This window comes from Rhinolophus hipposideros (genome assembly GCF_964194185.1).
Source record: "Rhinolophus hipposideros genome assembly, chromosome: 16".
Classification (NCBI taxonomy): Eukaryota; Metazoa; Chordata; class Mammalia; order Chiroptera; family Rhinolophidae; genus Rhinolophus; species Rhinolophus hipposideros.
In genome coordinates, this window is record NC_138062.1 from 29,289,290 (window position 1) to 29,311,338 (window position 22,049).

Sequence of the window (22,049 nt, forward strand, 5' to 3'; positions counted from 1 at the left end):
TGAGAAAGTTGAAGGGTGGACCATGAAGAATTGTTGGGCTCTAGGACATTAGAGAAGTTGAAAAGGAGAGAAATCTGATGTCTAAAGCGGAATTGTCTAAATGTGATAAAATGAAATGTGAAGCAAAGATTTTGAAGCCAGACAGACCCAATTTCAAGTCCGGGGTTTTCTGAGCTCTGTACCCAGACAAGGTATTTAATCCCTTTGAACTTCAGTGTGCTCATGTGTACAGTGGAGATTGTAAGACAGACTTCATAGCGCCGACGGGACCATCCAGCACGCGTGGAGTGTGTAGCCCAGGGCTTGGCCACAGTGGCGTCTGTCAGTATTCCTATCCCCTCACATCTGCAGCCCCCTTAGCAAGTCATTTTTACTTCTCTGGGTTTTGGCCAGCATTAGGGCCATTAACTCACACAGCTTGAATCGAAAGTGGTACTCACTACTCTGATATCTGGTTTAAGATTCCTAATTTTGTAAATCACTGCAAAGGTGAATAGGCTTGGCAGAAAGACCTTCTTTGTATGTAGCAGACATTTCATCCAAATTATTCCTATGATCATTATATAGTCCCCCTCCCTTTTTTCCTTTTATTTAACATGACAAAAATATAGAGTGGGAAATAAGTAATGCAGATACTTTTCACTTATATGAAAAACCATTGCTAGGAATTGAAAAATAGGATTTTCACAGTTGAAATCACTGCTTTCAAGGAGATTATGGTTGTCGCATGCTGCAGGAGAATAATGACGATAATGATCACATTACTGTCTGCTGGTTTGGTCACGTCAGTCCTATGAGGCACAGGTACCATTGTTCTCGTTTGCAGATAATGAAACCAAAGCAGAGAGCTGTTAATAGCATTCCTGTTTGCGCAGTGAGGAAGTTACGGAGCCAGGATTTGAACTCAGACAGTCTGGCTCCAAAGCCCGTGCTCTTAACCACTGTCTTACACTGGAAGGACAAAGAGGAGACAGTCCTTTAAATGGGAGCAAATGCCCCCAAACTGGCAGGTTGTTCACTTTCAGATTTTCTCTACAGGTATTCTGAGAGGAGCCTCACAAAGTGTATTGGAATTACTATTGAGACTAGACCTGATTATTGCATGAAGAGGCATTTAAGTGACATGTTGACCTATGGCTGTACAAGGCTGGAGATTGGCGTGCAGAGTGTCTACGAAGACGTGGCCAGAGATACCAACAGGTAAAATGATCTTGCACAAGCCTTCCTCTACTCCCACCAATTATGTCTTCATAGTCATTTTTCCTTCCGTACTACCACTCTTAGAGAAATACAGGTATTCCTCCTTTCAGAGTCATTCTTCTATCTGTGCTCTTCTATCCTCTTTTCTTGATTTTCAGTCTGTCTTGACTGGCTCTTCTCCAGTAACCTATAAACACGCTCGTATCTCTTCTAGTCTTGTCATAAACAGCCTTTTCCAGATGGAAAGCAGAAGGCAAGGCTCATGGTCAGTAGTTTAAAACAGGAGAGAAGGCAAAGAAGAATGGAAACAAAGAAAAGGGTTTGAGCAAGAAGAGAGTCAGGGTGAGATTGAAGACATTAGTTTTTGTGAAGCAATTACAATTGGCAGGGTAGAGAGGAAGGTTGAGGCAGTGGGTATAAACTTTGAGAAATCTGGGCATGTAAGGAAGGAAAGAAATAAGGGTCGATAGAGCCATGTGAAGTTCTCTTCCCTCTAGAAATATCACTGAGTTGAGAAAAGATACACACAACAGGTTAGCTGTATAAGGAACTTTATGATTAACTGGTAAATTAGTGAAAAACAAAAGACTTCAGGAGTTTATTAGGCAGCAGAGATCCCTGACCTAGAGTGGTCAAGGCAGGCTTCAGGGCGTAGCTGTGTGCTGAGTCGGACCTTAAAGGCTACTTGCTTTGATAGGATTTGGGTCGACATGATTGGGGTTGTGCGAGGAGAGGGAAGTAAAGGGAGACATCCATGGTCACCATCTGAGACCCAGCCAAGAAGCATGCCAGGCTAAGGAGAGGGAAGTCTTCCCTTTAGGTGGCAGAGGCCTACTGAATGTTTTTTGAGCACAGGGAAGAAGCTGATGGGTATCAGGCCTGAGAAAGATGAACCTGAATAGAATGCTTTCTGGTAGGGGAAGACGCAAACCGGGACCCCGTAATCAAGGGCTGTGCGACAGAGGTACCTGGGGGTGAAAAGTGTCTCTCGAAAGTCAAGGAAGCTTTTTGAAGAAAATGACATCTAACTTACAGGAAGCATACGAGTTAGGTGTGGGAAGAGGAAAATTGTTTCAGGCAGAAAGAAAAATACGAGCAAACTGCTGAGGATGGGAGCACATTTCAGGAATTGGAGTGGTTTCCTTTGGTGAGAAGGTAGAGCCTGAGGTAGGTAGGAGGGTGGTAAGAAGTGAGGCTGAAGAGGTAGGCAGACCGGGCTCAGAAGTCAGCCCAAGGAGTTAGGGCTTTAATCCAAGGACAAGCTGGAAGCTAGGTTGTGATACGAGCATATCTCTATTTTAGAAAGAGCACTTTATGGGGATCACAGTATGGAGCTGGATTAAGAAGAATAAGCTAGAAGGAAGATGAATTCAGAGGCCGTTGCAGTAATTTAAGCAAGAAATGATGTCCTGAAAAGAAGGGAATGACAGCGTTTGGTGGCAGAGTGGGAATGAGGGTAAGAGAGAATGGGAATTAGAGGGGCTTGGAGGGAAGATGAGTTTCATTTTAGATATACTGGGTTTTAGGTTCTTGCAGGACAACCGTTGAAGGTTGCTTTAGAGCAAGACTGTCCAACAGAACATTCTGCGATGAGTGAAATGTTTTATACCTGCACTGTCCAATATGACAGTGCAACTGAGGAACTGAATTTTTCGTTTTAATTAACTAGACACGTGACTAACCACCTGTCCTAGTGAGTGCTGTAGTGTACAGTGACAGCGTAGAATCCTGATATTTGGGCGTGGTGTCAGGAAAGAGGCCTAGTCCTGTCACCTGGGACATCACTAGCATCCAGAGAGAGCGGGATGGAGTCCGTGGTCTCTAGGATGGCCTCTGTGGTGAGTGGGAGCATCTTGGTGAAAGGACTGACACAGCGCTTCAGTCTTCAGGAGCCACAGACTCTTATTAGGGCTTGCTTCCTGTGTGCATGGGGCACTAGAATGGTGGAATGATTTATCCAGTTGGCCCCAAATGACGCTGCCTTGTCACTAAATCATTCTCTCTTCTCATTTTTTTTAAGTGAAATTAATCCTCTTAAAAATCCACTAGAGTGAAATTTATTTTGTATGTATGTGTGTGTGTTCTCTCCTCTCTCTCTGTCTCCCCCTACCCCCACCCCCAAATATTTCAAAAGATTGTAAAAGGAAAGAGCATAACGCTATGCTGTTACTGCATGGTTTTGAGCTCATGATTCTGGTTTTGAACTTAGATATTTACACTAGTAAGCTTACTTTGGCTGATGATGCTCGACCAAATAATTGTAGTGTCAGAACTTTGAGTAGGTACATAAGGGAATTTCTGAGAAAGACCTCAGAAGTAAAAATGATCGACTTCCAGGCGTGCTCAGAGGCGGAGATATAAAAATGACTTTCTGAGATTTCTTTTCCCCAACCATATTCTTTGTTTCATGTCTCAGAGATTGTCTCTTCTATTCCCTGTGTTAACGTTGCCCATTTATTTGTGTAACAGGTAGTGGATTTTCTTTCCTCAGGGGCCACACTGTGAAGGCAGTATGTGAGTCATTTCACCTGGCCAAAGATTCTGGTTTCAAAGTTGTGTCTCACATGATGCCTGATCTGCCCAATGTGGGGCTAGAGAGAGACATCGAACAGTTCACAGTAAGTGTTACCTTAAACCAGGCTCATTTAAAAAGCCTCTGCATGCTGCTTCTACCCTCGCTGTTCTTTTGATTATTTAATGTTGATTTTTGCCTTGTTATGAAAACAACGCTCTCTCGTATAGAATAGTAGAAACACAGTAGAGAAAGAGGAGTCGCTCACAGCCCCAACACCAAATAAAACCCTAACATTTCAATATACACCCTTCCAGGATTTTGCTATGCTTAGGCTTTTTTGGGGGAGGTGGTTTATACATATATATACACAGGAGACACACTTACATATATGATAGGTAATTATGTCAGTAGCTTTTTCACTTAACATTATAACAAGGATTTATCCATGTCATAGCCTGGTCTCTGTTAAAATGTTAACATATTCAAATGTCTGCTTAATTTCCATTGAATAAATATGTTATACTTTGCGTAATCATGTTCTAAATTTTTTAAAATTAAAGATATTACCAGTTTTGATATTATAAATAGCACTGCAGGCATCTTTTGGGAGTTGGGTGTTTTTGTCCTCTGACAATTACTCTATTGGATATGAATATTTTTAATATTAATTTATATGAACATCCATAGGTAAGGACATTATGGAATTATTCAAATAGCCAATAAACCTATGTGGTTTTTGTTTTTGTTTTTAAAGCACAATATTGTTCGTATTCCTAATCCTATATTCTTTATTTCTTAATCCTATTATGTATATCTTTTGTTTTCACTCTGGAATATTTTAGGCAATTCTGTATCCCATATGTAGTGCAATTTCACACAGTGGTATATCTTAGCAAGAATTTTTAAATGTACTAGATATTGAAGGACCCTGTCATCTGGGAAATTTCTTTGTACTGCAGGGGTCCCTTGGTGGATTGGTTCAAGGAATCCCACTGGATAACAATCCGCAGTTGCTCAAATCAATTATATAAAATGGTGTGGCATTTGTATATAACTTACACACATCCTCTCATATTTTAAATCATCTCTAGATTACTTACAATACTTAATACAGTGTAAATGCTATGTAAATAGTTGTTATACTATATTGTTTAGGGAATAATGAAAAGAAAAAAGAGTCTCTATGTGTTCAGTACAGATGCAGCCGTCGTAGGCCTAACTACATAGTATATATCAGTAACAGTGTAATGGTGTTTTTGTTTGTTTGTTTTTGTTTATGAATATTTTCAATCCACAACTGCAGAATCCTCAGATACAGAGGGCTGACTCCTGGATAATTTTCACCCTTGCATTCTTTGTGTTCTCTTTCTAAAACTCCTATTAAGCAAATGTTGGATCTCCCAGATTAATCATCTAATATTCTTACCTTTTCTATTTTTCATCTGCCTTCTTTCCTGCTTTCTTATTACCTCACCTTTATCTTTCAACCTTTCTAGTAAATGTTTTCATTTTTGTTATAGTTTTGATTTCCTAGAGTTCTTTCTTATACTATTCTGGCTGTTTGATGTTCTTGTTTTATGGATGTAATACATCTTTTCTTATCTCTCTGATGGACTAATATAGTTGGGTATTTCTTTTTTAAGTTTTATTTTTCTTTATGCAATGCCTTGGTTTCCCTGCAGGTTCCTTTTTTTTCTTTTTGTTTTGGTCTGCCCTTTATGTTCTTGGCTTTCTCCAAGTTTTTGGTGATCCTTAACCAAGTCCTACTTTGAAAGTGAGGGGCTGAAAAACCAGATCGCCAGCTCTGTGTGGCTAGCTGCTGGTATGCCTCACTGAAGGATGTTCATGATATAAGCTCTCCTTTCTTTAGGGAATTCCCAAATGTCAGTACTCTTATTTAGGGCTGTTTGATCCAGCGGTGTACTCTCCAGCTTCCTGGTTGGGGATGGGTGGTGTGAAGGTCACAGGAAATTGGCTGTTGGTGTGCAGGGAGCAGGGCAGGGAGTCCCCAGTCAGTGTGCTGGCTTTCACTTAGTCTCCCTGTTTTCACTCGTGATCCTCCCCCAGGACTTCCTTTGTACCTGGGATCTCAGAATCCAGCAGCTTTCCATTTCTTCAGGGCACAAACAGGCAGGTGTCTGCCTGTAGGAAGGGAGAGGGATGAAGCCCTCCATGTACAGATTTGATCCAGTGCTCTCTTCCATCCTGCCCAGTTAGTTCCTGGTACTTGTGGTCTATGAGCCTTTCCGGGACTTGGGTGTAACTGAGCTGGCCTTTCTTTGGTATCTATCCCATTTTGCAGATACTTTGTTTGCAGTTTTCTTCACTTGCAAAATTGTTTACCAGTCTTCTATTTTTTGTCTTCCAAAAATTTATTGGCATCACTTGTTCACCTCCTGTCTCCTCTGATGTTCTTTGTTCTTCTGGATTTACACCTTAAATAAAATTATTTCCTGTTGTTTTAGTATGTCTTGGGAGGGAAAGAAAACCAGATTTTAATTCTCTATGTTTATCCAGAAGTCCAGAACTAATTTCATCTATTGTCATTCTTATAAAAGGAGCATATCAGCCGATCTGTGTCCTAAATTTATTATGTACCAGAAGTACTTTTCGGAAATCCATGTTCCAATGGATTCAAACTAGGTAGAGAATGATTTGCCTTATGTGCTCTTTGTTGATGGCTATAGAATATTTATTCAAGACCTGATGAATCTTTAATACATAAATGTCATAGGGAAAATTATACACAATTACATAAGAATATCTGTAAGACCAAATAAATACAGCATTTAAGAATATGACAGAAATCATTGAGAAAGAAAAACAAGTCTATAGTTGTATTTCTTTGAAAAGCAAGTTATACAATGGAAAGCTCTGCACATAGCACAAGATAAAAAGCATATTTACAGTTCACAAAATACCATATAGCTGGCCGTATAGATGTTAAATCCCAGGTGGGGGTGAGACGGAACTGTGTGAGTCCCCCTTCATTCTTCCATCACTTACCACGCAAAATCAAGATAAGAACAGATTAGCAGTGCAAAGTCATGGAAAGGAGAATGGCTGGTGTCTGCTCGCTACATCCCAAATAAAGAAATAATGCAGCCAGCTGGGATGATATAGCACAGGAAATGACCACGTCAGAGCAGATGAATTAGATGTATTACTCAGTGTCCAGATAACAAATGGACAATGTGTATCCCAGGTTCGGAATGGTGCCAGTTGGCCTGAGGACAAAATAGTCATATTCAGGGATCAGTACACTTTGTCTGCAAAGGGCCATATGGCAAACATTTTAGGTTTTACAGGCCAGATGATGATCTCTCACAACTTTTTAGAAGTTGAAGCAATTGAGTATATTCCATTAGTAAAGGATACAGTCTAGAGGTGAAGGCAGACATCGAATAAATTGTCAGTATGCTGATGTTAAGAAAGCAGTAATATAGAATTCAGTAGGCTTTTAATTTTTTATTTTTTCAGTGAGGCAGTTTGTATTTGAAGGTCAGGATGGCCTCTGAAGAACTGACATTCAAGCTGAGGCCTGAATATTAGCTAGATGAAGAAAAATTGATGAACTTTTCCAGGCACAGGAAGGTGCGTCTGCAGAGGCAGAAAGGCACTGTGGTGAGGGTGGCATGGAATGCGACTGCAGCGGTAGACAGGCTAGATTAAGGAGGGCTTCGTAATTCAGCACACACTCGTGCTGTGCTCCGGTTTTTACAGAGGCTAAAAAATACAATGACTTTCCGTCCTGTCTGCATCCCCTCCATTGGTGGACAGGAAAGGCAGTCTAAGGACCGGATAGGTATGTGAGAGGCTGGCCCAGCTTTGAAACTTCACCATGGCTAATCTCTGCATAAATAATTGAGAAGTAATTTCCTGTTCTCTATGTTCACAGGAGTTTTTTGAGAACCCTGCTTTTCGTCCTGATGGTTTGAAACTCTACCCGACCCTGGTGATCCGTGGAACTGGGCTTTATGAGCTGTGGAAATCAGGAAGATATAAGAGTTATTCTCCTAGTGACCTGATCGAATTGGTGGCCCGGATCCTTGCCCTGGTGCCTCCATGGACTCGAGTGTACCGAGTGCAGAGGTAGTGTGTTATCTTCTATGCTAGAAACAATCAGTGACTAGTCTTTTTACAATTTCTGGTGAGAACAGTCTGATTCAAAATGGAGGGGTCTGAATTTTTTTTCATTAAAAATGGGACAGCTGGAATGCTACCTGTAAAAGAGGGAATGAAACGAAAGGAAAGCATGTCCAGCCGCTTGGCCAGTATCATACCATTCCTGGACTTCTCGCTCCCTTCACTTCTGAGCCAGGAGATGGAGTTAGGATGGTAAATAGGCATGATGTGCAGTTCCAGGAGCTGATGATCCATGTCAGGATTTCCTTTTCCAAGTTTACTTCAATCCAGGCAGTCGTGTGTGGGCAGTGGGAATGTCGCCCTGTGTCTGTTATCCCTATTCTAGAGCCTCTAAAGATAAAACAGAGTAGGAACAATCACTCTGTAGATGTAGATATAAATGTGGAGGAAGAGTGACGTATTCTTGATGGCATGGAGGAAATCATCTGAACTCTTTTTTTCGTGGAAGAGAGAAACTAAAATCTCATTTGCAATCATGGGCCTATTTTTCTTTTTTTACTATAAATATAACATTAAAGAAAAATTTTGAAGCCATAAAGTTACCTATTTACCTACAATCCTAAAAAAACCATTCCCGTATTTGCTGGTCATTAAGGCACATTTCCACCACCCTGCCAAAACCTGCCTGGATTCCAGTATTACAGATACAGTCATTTCCCCCTTATCTGTGGGGAGTACTTTCCATGACCCCCAGTGGATGCCTTAAACCGTGGATAGTACTGAACTCTATAGGTACTATGTTTTTACCTATACATACGTACCTATGATAAAGTTTAATTTATAAATTAGGCACAGTAAGTGATTAACAACAATAACTAATAATACAATAAAACAGTTATAACAATACACTGACAAAAGTTATGTGAATGTGGCATTCAGTAAAATAAGGGTTGCTTGAACACAAGTGCTGCTGCAATGTGACAGTTGATCTGCTAACTGAGATGCCTGCTGAGTGACTGGTGAGTGTGTAGCACACTCGAGTGCATTGTGGATGTGCCGAAGGGATGATTCAAGTGCTTGGTAGGATGGAGTGGGACGGTGCAAGATTTCATCACACAATTTAAAACTTAGGAATTTTTTATTTCTGGAATTTTCTATTTAATATTTTTGGACCGAGGTTGACCACAGGTAACTGTGGAAAGCGAAACCGCGGATAAGGGGGGGACTACTGGACAAGGCCAAGAGGTGACTAGCAAATGCATGTACAATCTACTGCTGCGACTAATATCCACAGAGCACAAAACTTGTGATTATTAATAATAAAAACAATGACTACTGAAAACAGGCAGAATTATCAACTAAAGGAAAATTGCCAAGGATATAAAATAATGGAGTTGCTTAAAGGTCCAAGGACATTTATACCATACTTCTGCTACAACGTATTGATTTTTAAAAGTTTTAAAATTGTTGGCCCAACTTAAGGATCTAAATGGCCAAAATGATGTTTTTTAAAAACACACTTAAAAATAATAGAGAGATAATGAATGGAAAATTCAGCACTCAAAATTGTTAGCATTGTCTTTCCCCCTTTTCAGCCTTTCTGGGATAATTTACTCCACAAGACATGAGGAGGTACTAAGTAATGTGGGCATCTCAGCAGGAGAAATAGGGGGCTGCAGGGACCCCAGCGGGGTGAGAAGGGTGTCCTGTGGAGGAGGCAGTGGTGCAGTGTAGGCTGTGGAATGTGGTAAAACGGGCATTCTCCCAAGGGCTGATCTGGGACAGGAAGCCAGAGCTGAGCAAGGTAAGGGGAGTGTCTCTGAGAGGGTGCGAAGAGGAGGATGGCAACGAAAGACTGGTTACTTGCAGGGGGGTAATCTAATAAGTAGATAATAGTAAGGATAATGGGAGTTAGGGTTTTTTTGTTATCTGTAAAGGGAATTACTAATGTGAAAAGGAGAAAATCAGAATGTACTCTGTGGTGTTTTAGAACAGGAGATAGTGTGTGTGTCTCCTTTTCACCGTCTATTTAATGCCGCCTTTTTTACATTTCTGTACTTTTCGTTGGTGATGTCACTGTTTAAAATGGCCCCAGGTGTAGTAAGGGAGCGTTGTGTAGTGTTTCTGAAGTGCAAGCAGGCTATGATGTGCCTTACGGAGACAATACGTGTGTTAGGTAAGCTTCATGTAGCCATGAGTTACAGCACCATCGCTGTGAGTTCAATGTTAATGAATCAACATTGTTCATGTATCTGTAAGCTGTCCTTACACAGAAACACATGGAAAGCAAGTTGTGGATTGATCGGTTGATGAAAATGTTGTGACCAAAAAACCAAAACCAGAAAGAAACAAAAGGTTGTAACCAGACGCACACAGGAACCTAACTCTGTATTTCCTCTAGAAGCAGTATTATGATATTCACTGATTCAGTGTTCATGGCCACTTGTTAGAACGTAACTACCGCAGATAATGAGAATTGACTGTACATTGTTTCAAAGTACCTCCCACAATGTACTTATTAATTACGAAGTGGAGAAGAGTAACTTGACCATGGAGAAGCCTGGCAGTTGATCAGTCAGTAATAGTACATAGCACAGTTCGGTGCCACCTGGTAGTGTGTATTGAAAACACAGCGTCACTTCTGTGGTACCCAACCAGAACTCCGTAATCTGAATCTAATCAAGAGGAAACATCAGATCAACCAAAATTGAGGAGCTTTCTAAAAAATTACTGGCCTCTAATCTTTAAATGGAGGAGGATCAAGGAAAGAGTTTCATTTTGAAAGAGACATGACAACGCAATACAACCCAAGGCTCTCACTGGATCCTTTTGCTACAGAGGACATTATTGAGACAGTGGTGAAGCTAGAATGGAGTCTAGGATTAGACAGTAGTAACGTCTGTTATTAATTTCCTGATTTTGATGGTTGTATTACGATTATGTAAGAGAATATCCTTGTCGTAGGAAATACTTGGTATTCTAGAGGTATTGGGACATCTAGTTCCCAATTTAATTTCAAATAGTTCAGAAAAATAGTTATTTGTACCCCACTTGAGACTTTTTCTGTAACTTTGAGATTGTTTCAAAAAATTTAAATTAATACAATAGAAAACAAAGATGCAACAAGTAGTATTAACAAAGGCAAAAGAAAAAGATCATTTGCATTTAACTGACTTGGGCAACCAGAGAACAGTGAAGAAACTACTTCCCAGCAGCAGAGCATGGCAACAGATACCACGGTTGTGTGGGTCTCAACCAACTGACAGCAATGCTCTCAGCTGAAAACCCTCACCTGGCCCCTGTTACTCCACAGGGGCCAATGTTTTTACTGGACCAGCCCTTATGCTTCCTATTATGACTGCAAGACGCAGTTCAGTAGAAACCTTCAGGGAACTTTGAGGAACAAGATTTATTACTCACAGGACTTGGAGGGTATCCAGCAAGCCTGACGGGTACACAGCAGGTTTGGTGGGGAGAGAGGGGGATATTTACGGTTTTGTGGAGTCATTGTTCATTAGCTAACTTAAAGCATAACACTGGGAAATAGGATGAGAAAATGGGGTCACCCAAATGGTCAGTTATCTAGGTTACCCAGAACTTTCTGAAAGAGGGAACTTCATGGGGGAGAGGGGCAGGGAAACAACCTAATTCCTTGTCTGGTTGTTTTGCTGGTAGCTGTGTCATACAGCTGGCAATATGTTTATTCGGGATGGAAGTCTTCTGGAATGGATGCCAATCAAAAACTTAATGTCAAGCGCTAATACTACAGTCAGAAAAACTGACTGTCAGGCACGTACACTAAAGGGCAGACAGACAAAAGTGAAGATGATACCTCTCAGCATGGCAACAAACACCATAGAGTAGATGGAAAGTTCACAGCCACAGACACCGTAGTTTTCTTACCAAAAATAATACGACGCAGGTCACACAGGCAGTCAGGTAAAGAATTTACGTTCTCCCTCTTCATTTTCAGCTTTGAATTTCTTGCTGCTCTAACCAGTCAATCAAAAGCAACAGAGGCATTGCTGTAACCTTAAAAGCTTAATTTTACAGACTTCATGAAATATCACTATGGAACATTATCCTGGCCTACCACCAACTGAGAAAATAAGGACTTGGAGAAAACAAGAGCAGCAAATACGGTCTCTGTAGAAAAATTGTAAAGGGTCATGACAGGAAGAATTAAGAACATGTATATTATGCAACCAAAAGGTATGATAAGAAAGGCATGATAATGGATAATCAACATGAGTGACCACTCTGTTGCCTGTCCTCCTGTCATAACCCCCAGCTCTAATTCCAGGAGGCCAAACTGTCAGTTATACTTCTCTATCAATAAATATATCACTCAAAGGGTTTATGCCGGAAGTGGTCCAGGTGGATGCAGGCTTAAGACTTTGAAGTGACACTCTGTTATGTTACACATGTTTGGGTGAGTTAGAACCTAATGGAATACATACTTTAAAACAAGAAGTAAAATCTCTTTAAAACTATAGAATTAGTAATGTCCTCAGTGAGTCTGAGGACAATTCGTTGTTTGAAGATAGTGATGACTCAGTTCCTAACAGAATAAATGCCTTTGGTCGAGGGTCATCTGGAGTCTAGCTGTGATGTCAGGTTTTCGTACTTTGAGACTGGTAATTTACTTAACTTTGAATGTGATTATTTTCTAGGGATTTTAGTAAAACGATTAAAATGTTTATAGTCTTTTCCACTTTATATTATTTTAAGTTTTTAGTACAACTATGATATTGTTATACAAGATTCCCTTAGAATTCTGTTTTTTGTTTGTTTTTTTTTTGTTTTTTTAATATAGCCTACTGGGGACTAATGTTATAAACAAATACAGCATTTGTTTTTCTGTAAGCATGGGCAGAATTCCTTCAAATATATTATGTTACTTTATATTTTGCATTGGCTACCTGAATAGGAATTCATTCAAATTAATTTTATTTTGCTACTTGGGTTCCACCCACTTTTACTTTCTTTGTATATACTGCGTAAAGCGATTCAAATTTATTTTATATTGACTTGCTTTTTGTTAACAGTCATTTAAATTCTAGAGTAGGCTTTTGTACTGCTAAGGGGTGTGGTGTAATATGTTTCTGCTGCGTACCACCACCGTTCCTTAATCCCAATACATTTCTCTTTGATCATGTAATTTTACACTTTTTTCGAACAGTTTGTAGAATGTTACTAATTACCCAGAACTTACATTTTCTTCTTAATTTTCAGCTATATAGTGTTATATTTATGAACAAAGTAATAGTTTCCCTATAAAGCTACTTTAAAATCACTTTCAATATATGTGTTAAAAACAGGCTTAGATTATTTTTCCAAAACTTTCCTTGTATAATCGAGATGCATCTTCACACAGCAGTACATTTTACATACTGGCAAATATGCTGTTTGTGTTTTTTTTGTTCCACTTCTTGTTAAAAACTTAAAATAATCTTCATAGCTATCATTTAAATGGCAGCATAGTAGTCTAGCATTTTCATTTGTCTTATTCAGTAAACTGCTCTCTAATTTTGAACAAATAGGTTGCTTCCAGGTTTCTTTACTTTTTAAAAATTTTTAATCATTATCCTGGCCTCCACGACAGCTAAAATTCATGTACAGAGAACTTTTACTTAAGTTGAAGTCATCTGTTAGAGCAGTATAATCTAGAAGAGTTACTCATGATAAAAGATCTAAGCATTTTATTATTATTATTACAGGAACAAGCGAAGTATAAATGAATGCTTTAGTTTTTGCTACAGATATTTGATACAGTTTTCCAAAAGAATTATACCAGTTTAGAGTAAATAAGTAGTTACTGGTTTTGTCACAGCCTCTATAGATGTGGATGATTGTTTACCCCGGGGATATTAATTTGCATTTCCCTAGTTATAGTGTGGATTAACATTTTTTTCTATGTAACCAATTATTTGTGTTTCTTCTTATACCAGTTGTCTGTTTGTATATAATGTGTCAGTCATGGATGTGTATCATAAAGGAGATAGTGCTTTTTATTGAGAGAGTAAAAAAAAAACACACAAAAAAACTTCTTAAGTTTTACCTTTACCTTTCAGGGGTGTTTTGAATTATGTCCTTTCTCCTGCACAGATAAGGTGACTAGGAAACCAAAAAGCCATGAACAGGTTCCAATAGTACATTTAACACTTAATAACAATTTGGTAGCTGTACTCTGGTTAAAACAGCTTCATATCTATGAATCGATGCAAGAGAAAGCCAGCTGTTTAGACACTAGTGTTAAGTGGCTGAAAACCTGATTTGGGAAAATGAATGCTTTAGTTTTTAGTTTTTAGGAATCACAGGGTTTGACTCTGCGTTGTTTCTTCTAGCCTCAGCTTTAAACTTTTAAAGCAATTCTGAGGATGTAGAAAACTGATATTAGTCTAATTTGGAAGCAGTCAGTTATGTCTTGCTAGAAAGAAACCATTGGCAAAGGAGAAAAGCCTCTTCCCAGAATGTTTAATCCGGGCAGTTTTAATAATTATAGTTTATTTGTTTTTGTTTTAAATCAGAGGAAAAGAAAATCGCATGTGTCTTTGTGTTCTGTGCCCTTAGAAAACCTGGTTATTTCTACCTATGACAGCTTCTACCAACATACAGGCAATAATAAACTTAGTGTTGATTGGTGAATCTAATGTACATGGAGAAGATTTTAGGAATTATTTTTTAGACAGGTATCAGAAGGGCGGAACAGAAGAAGGAAAGAAGGAGGGAATATGTTTCAAGTGAAAATGGCAATATTTTACACACGCCTTTTTTTATACTGTTTTACTAATAGATTACTTGATATTTTTAATTCGCAATTTCCCCCACCTTACCCTCTTTTTTTTCCTTAACTAGCTTACACTTTTAATTTTATGACAGTTCAGTTAATAACATCTTACCGGGTGTTTTTATGAAGCAGCATCCTAATAGATGAGTTTGAATTTCAAGCCTGAAGGGTACAGGCGATGATTAAATGTAAAATTCTGTTCAGACACGTGACAGAGGCACATTAAACTGCTGCCGCCCTCAGGCTATTTGACAGCTGTCTTCCTTGATGTGATATTTAAATCACTGCAAAGCATTAAAATAGGAATATCAATTTGTAACCAAAACAGGCTTCTGAAGCATGAGAAACTTCAGACCTAAAAACCTATGTAATTTTAATCACTGTCACCCCAATAAATTTAATTAAAAAAAAAAACTAGACATACTTTGAAAGATTTTTGATGAGCAAATTGCAAATATTGGCACCTCTAAGCTTAAAATGTTACCTGTTGAAATAGAAAAGTGAATACTGTGAAATGTAGTCTGTCTTCAAGCAAAGAAAATGAAACTAGATTGAAAAATTGAGAAGCTTAAAAACAATTTTGACTCCTACCTAGTGGGATGTAGCGAATTCAAATGGTCAGTAATCTCATCTGCATTTTGAACTCCTAGAAGACTGTAACAATGGCTTTTTATATATTCCTGATTGCTTAGTACACTACTTTGTACATAGATGTTCAGCATATATAGAATTATCTTCCTTCATTTTCAGTGGGAAAGACTTGATCACAGAAAGTAGAGTGCCACATTTCTGTTCCTTAATGAGGAAAAACTCCCATCTGGTGTACTCTAGGCATGTCACTGCCAAAGACCATTAAAACCGTGTTGCATTTTTGTAGTGACAGATACAAATTGAAGGACATTTATGAACTCTCAGCACCATTATAAAGCCCTGTATTACCCGTTCCTCACTGATTTGTGCTTTTGTTGTCATCAGAGCCACCTCCAGGACAGGCAACCTGTGTAGTCTCATAGGGCTTCTACTTGGCTCGATGCTCTGCTCTCACCACCTTGAGATTATTGGTCTTTTTTTTTTAACAAGAGTCCCCTGTTCTCATTTTGCATTGGGCCCCACAAATTATTGGCTGGCCCTGCTGGTAATTCTTTCTGTCATATAATTCTGCTTAACAACACTATGTGATAAAACCTATTCCTTAGAGAGTTTACTTCCATTGCAAATTTTAATGTCTTTTAAACATACTGGTTCATTATTAAAATATTTGTAGAGCTCATCTTCCTTTCCCTTCCGACTTTCCCATTTGCCCTTCCCATCACCAGTGGTGTCCGAGCCCTGGAGGCGATGCCAGCAGTATGCCTGGCACCTGAAGAAATGGAGAGGAAAGGTAGGGATTGCAGATGTGGCAGCTACAGTGGTTGCGACATTGGTTACACTGAACAAGTAAGTTATTTGATTTAGCAAATAAGTAAATGTGCTAAAGAGAGCCGGATGTCTGAAGGGATTTACAAACATTGAAAGGTGGAAAGCTGAAAAAAATATTGAGGCACTGGATGAGAATTATAATTATCAGCATGAACTCATGGGCTTTTTAATTTATATAAATTGTTCCATATATATGTTTATCTGTCACGTAATTAATACTAATTAATTGCCATTGGTGTTTATCGTGGCACCATGTGGTGTGGTTTCCGTGTACATACGTGTCCTGGTTGTGTGCACTGACATGTGACACCTCCGTAGTAATGAGCACAGCGAATGCCCAGATCTGGCTTTCTAAATCCCACTCTTCACTAAACGGAATCAGGGCTGCTTGGGGAAGGGGCCAATTCCAGGGCTGGGGCAGCAAACATAAAAGGTAAACTTGGAACATCTTGTTGCCAGAGAGTAAGGAAATATTCAAAGAAGTAGATGATCACCATTTGACAACCACGGTAGAGAGGGTGCAGAAGGAGGCCCCGGGGGAGGCTAGCCTGGTAGTTGGAGGCTTGAGGAGGGAGGAGGGGATATTGTGTGAGACCGTGTGCTTGCTTCTGCTTTCATCCGTACAGTGTCCTCCCAGCCTATTTAATAACACGAGTTTTACATTTTTGGCATTTTTGTTGATTTTGCTACTGATTTTGGCATTTTTGTTTGTTTGCATAGTGCTGGGGTGCTGTCTGGTGTTTCTGAGCACAAGACAACTGTGATGTGCCTTATGAAGAAAATACCTGGTTAACTAAGTTTCATTGAGACATCCATTTTAATGCTGCTGACCACAAGTGCAGTATTAATGAATCGATTATGGTAAATAAAGTGCCGTTAGTGTGTTTCTCACAAATGAACCAGGTTGTGTATTCATCAGTTGGAAAGGCTTGCAGGAGCCTGACCCTCCATGTTCCCTAGGATCAATGCTGCAGTGTTCATAGCACCTTTACAGATTGTAACTGCCATGAATAACAAGAATCGAATGTGCTGGCGTGTAATGGTACTACTAACAGTGGTTGCCATCGATTTCATCAGGTTAATTTTATGTCATGTGGAACAATGTTCTAAAATTTAAGTTGTGAAAGTCCATACATGTATTTGAGTTATTTATAAAATATTTCAGGGTAAAAAATGCCATTGAGAAGAATTCAACTTTTCCTACGTTGCTCTCACTTTGAATTCCCTGGTATGTCATCTTAAAGAATGTTGGCCTATCATTCGTTGCTTTATAGTGTCTTTATGGAAACTAGGGGCTTCCAGAGCCTAATAGTGTCTAGTTTTTTAATGCTGACTGATTGGCTTTTGAGACTTTTGAGCAAGTGAGAAATATCTTATTAAAATCAATGGATGAAGTAGCTAATTGTATATACTTAACTTTTGAAGGAATAAGTACAAAGAGAAGGAAAAGACTCAAGTGGATTCAAAAGCAAAAATGAGAAAACAAGATCATTGATGTATTCTTCATCTTTCTCCTAATCAACCAAATATTAGACAAAACAAATTTGGGACTTGTCTTTGAGTAGAAAGCAGATGTGCTGAGCATGTTCTCCAGATTTTTTTTTAAACTGCTTTATCTTTCGATACTGATTTTGTCTGGAAGAGAGTGATCAAGGCTACCAAAATGCACTCGTAACTTCAACTTTTGATTGCAGTCGCCTGGATGCCTAGCACTTTATGTTGATGCCAGAAAATAAATAAATTTTATCTCCTCTCATCTTTAGGCAAGCTGTTATTCTTCTAATGCAAAGTCAGTTCTAATTTAGATTTTTGGGAAACGGGGAAAAGTTTATTCTTTGAGACCAGTTAGTTGTTGGCTAAGCCAGGCTTTTGATTACTTGTCATTCAGCAGCTGTAAACAAAATGGATTTTGTTTAAAAAAAAAAAAAAAGTTTTCTTATTTTGTTCAGCACAAATGCCTCTTCAGCTAAAAATCATTACTAATGGTTACTGGACATTTGTTTTGCACTTTATAATCTTAAAAGTGATTTTCATCAGGTGTTTCTCCCCAAAACCCTGAGTGGCAGGTGAAAATCATAATTTCATAGATGAGAAAACTGGGGGATAGAGAAGCTCCAGACCTTGCTTCCTGGGTAGAATATTCCATCTCTGCTTTTCTGGTCTGCATTGTAGCCTTTTTGTTTTTTATTCTCTTTTTCCTTTCTTTTAATATTCCTACTATACTGCTGTAGCGAATGATTTATGTTTTGAAACAGCTGATCTTTTTCTCCTGCAGAGATATTCCAATGCCCTTAGTCAGCTCAGGAGTAGAGCATGGTAATTTGAGAGAGCTGGCATTTGCAAGAATGAAAGACCTTGGAATACAGGTAAGAGTCTGACTAACTATTAAGACCAAAGTAATCTGAAACACAAAAAGCACTTTGATATGATCACACTTACAGACTTACAAGTTTGGTCAAAAAGCTCTCTTATATTGAAGGCATTCTTATTGTGTAACGTGTTGAAGTTGAAGCTGGTGGTTGCAAAGGCTGCATCTCATCCCTTACACCCCTTCTGCTTTCTTCTAAGAGAGTGTAGATTTGTTGATTTAATGGTTGCTTTTTCTATCCAGTCTGAGGCCAACTATGTGCTCGACTCCCTTTTTCAAAAATACCTTTTTCTTTTGAAGTATTCTTGACTAATGGTTAATGGTTATAGAAGAATACAAAAATACAACGTTTGAAGAAACAAGGATTCCATGCGTGAAATAATTACCAAACAATGCCCTTACCACATACACCAGGCTCCCTCGTCCCACTCCACCCCATGTCTATTCAGTCACTTATTTATCTGACACATACATTACTTTCTGCTGGCCCTGGAAGTACAAACAGCCCAGGAATCTGCAATTTAAGTCTCAGTAGACGATTCTTGAATCACTATAAGATTTGAAACTCAGTGCCCTAGAAACTACTTCTTAGAACTGCTAAAGAAAAAGGGCCAGGAGTGGTGTCTAGGCCTGAGTACTACTGGGCTCTGCCTTCAGGGATTCTGATTGACTGGGTCTGGGCGGAGCCAGGAGCTGTTCTCACACAATAGAAACATAGACAACACTTTGAAGGGCATTGTTTGGAGGACTGTCTTTTGTGTTTGTGGACTTACCCAAGACATTTTATTCTCTTGGCCAAATTATTATGGAAAAAATTTTTCAGAAAATTGACCAAAGTAGAGTTTGTGAACATTATTGATTTATTGTACCTCCCCCTCCCCAAAAAAAAACATTTTAAATTCTAGAAAACCAGCTAATGCATTTATAGTAATTAATAGCACCAAACAAGATTGTGTGCCTGCTCTGCTTCCTAGCCTCCAGACGTCCTTGATGTATCTCCATCTCCTCTCTCCTCTGATAATACCATTGCCAAAGTGACTGGCCTGGCCTGGGTATTCTGGTAACCTCCTTACCCAGCTGTTGTCTTTAACCCTGTACCCCTCAGATACCTTGATAACCTCCTAGGAAACTGGGATTGCATCTAAAGACTGGAATTCAGGCATAGCTCACAGACATCTAGTTCACATAGACAGTGTCTTTACCAGAAAATAAGCGCACACCAATCTCTGTCTTTTAAAAAGCAACCCCCTCACTCCCAAAAAAGAAAAAAGCATGCAAGCGTTCTTTAAGAGCATGTAACTAGAGTGCATTCACATGCGAGCTACTACTGTGTTTCCCCGAAAATAAGACCTAATCAGACCATCAGCTCTAATGCGTCTTTTGGACCAAAAATGAATATAAGACCCGGTCTTATTTTACTATAATATAAGACTAGGTCTTATATAATATGATATAATATAATATAATGGGTCTTACATTAATTTTTGCTCCAAAAAATGCATTGGTGATTATCTGGCTAGGTCTCATTTTCGGGGAAACAGGATACATAGAACTGCTATAGTTAAAAGGCAACGTGTAAATGTAATAATAGACTTATTACAGACACTTGTGATCTTTGTTTGCTATACAATTTTTGAATTCATGGAATCCACATCAGCGAAGCATTATTGTCTTGGACTGGTTCCTGGAGCATGGAAATAATGAGTTCTTATTTTTCTCATGGAATTCTATACGGCATATATCATAGCAGTCCTTCCTAAACACACTATTGGTAGTACAGCTTACGTGACATCATCAAATTTCCTAGAGTGATCTTTTCTCACTGGTGGAAAATGTTAGAATCCTGAAAATTATTTTTACAGTTTGTTCTACAGGGAAAATATACCATAGGGCATATAATGGAATACTGTGAAGATTTTGTAATTAATAAACGTCAGGCTATGTAACAGGCATGCTGGGTTGTGGAATAGGAATGAGAGTTGTGTCACATATGCCACCATGCAGACCAGGCATTGCATCCATATCATCTGCAGGCAGCTCTGTGCCTCCCAGGGACACTTAACGAGCCATTCGTGACTATGGTTCAGATTGTATAATAAATGGATCTAGGTCCTTTCTTCCTGTCTTTCTTTCCTTCCTCCTGCCTCCCATCCTTTCTTACACAGTGTCCTTCTCTGCAAAAAACATCAATCTTCTGCATCCTTCTTTTTGACATTTCTATAATGATACAAATATGGTGATGCTAAAAATATGAACTGCCATAAAAATGAAGGTTTTTAAAAGTTATGAATTTGCTTTTTACTCTTCTGTGTACATAATTTTAGATTGCGCTTTCGGATACAGTTATGTCCCCTGGATAAAACTATTACAGATTTTAGGATGTATGCTCTTCTAATATTACATGTTGACCTCTTTTGAATTCTAAACTTATTTTAAAAGCAATACTGTACTACTAATTTCATATATTTCCATTCTATTTTCCCCATCAGATTTATTAAAGATGACTTCATTTTTAAATGCAGTTCTTTTATCTCAATGTAAATTATGTCCAAACTTAATTTTGAGCACAGGGTTTGATGGAGGAGTTTCAATAAAAATTGAATTAGTTACCAGTTTTATAACTGTTCCCCTTCCCCACCTCTTTTTTGGCAGTGTCGAGATGTAAGAACCAGGGAGGTTGGGATTCAAGAAATTCATCACAAAGTACGACCATACCAGGTTAGTTTCTTCACTTTATACAGAGATTGGATCCTGTTCATAAATTGTTTTTTGTCAAGCCTGGACCTACAACTTACCAGTGGGACTGAGCCCTAGAAGTTAATGAGTAAACTAAGAGTAAAGAGTAATTGTGGATCAGATACAGATGTCAAGCCAGGAAAACCCAACATGAGGGTGGCTGAATTCTAGAAGAGCCAGTTTAGGAAAAGCAAGTCTGAACTTCATTCTAGATCAGCATTGTTCAATAGAGCTTTCTACAGTGTTGGAAATATGCTATCATCTATGCCATTTAATATGGTATCAGCCATCAGTCACATGTGACTATTAAGCACTTGAAAGGTGGCTAGTGCAACTGAGGAATTGAGTTTTTAATTTTATTTCATTTTAATTCAAATGAAAGAGGCATATGTAACTAGTGGCTACCTTCAAGTAGAGCTGGATGTGATCTGCTTATCTCTGTGTACAACTGTTAAATTATTGCCCATTCGTGGTAATCAAATGAATAGATCAGCCCTTATCAACAGACAGGGATTCCACAAAACTTAAGCCTAATGCCGAAAGGCATTCATTGTTCATAATGAATTCTCTCCTCTATATCTATAATGTCTAGCTGTGTGCAGAATTTTCTGTGGGATTTAGCTCGTGTGGAAACCCATTTGAGAAAAGGTAGGATAGAAGAGATCTGCGTTGCTATTTCTGTTCTCAAAACAAATTGATATTTTTCACATGTGGGACTTTTTGAGGGGAAAAGTAGACCCGAGCACAGTTAATCATTTTGCCAGACTCTTGTGCAATCCCATTATTTAGCAAACTGTAAATTGAAAAGGCAGGTAAGAACAATTAATCTGAATTGTTCGTTTCACTATGGGTACAGTCTGCCCATTTTCAGAATGTACCTGGGTGTGGCCATGCCCTCATATGTAGGCTTGGCTTTCCTGTGGTATGTATGCATA

The 22,049-nt window shown here is 38.8% G+C and overlaps 1 protein-coding gene across 1 annotated transcript in view; it reads left to right on the forward strand.

Annotated features, from left to right (window-relative positions):
* Positions 1–22,049, forward strand: part of ELP3 (elongator acetyltransferase complex subunit 3) — a gene marked incomplete at its 5' end in the record, with an annotated part of 76,298 nt that overhangs the window by 30,728 nt on the left and 23,521 nt on the right. The window contains 5 exons of the mRNA XM_081077362.1: positions 1,039–1,200; positions 3,692–3,818; positions 7,614–7,807; positions 18,286–18,376; positions 21,031–21,096. Coding sequence (XP_080933488.1) covers positions 1,039–1,200; positions 3,692–3,818; positions 7,614–7,807; positions 18,286–18,376; positions 21,031–21,096 — 640 coding nt within the window. The remainder of the gene's footprint in view (positions 1–1,038; positions 1,201–3,691; positions 3,819–7,613; positions 7,808–18,285; positions 18,377–21,030; positions 21,097–22,049) is intronic.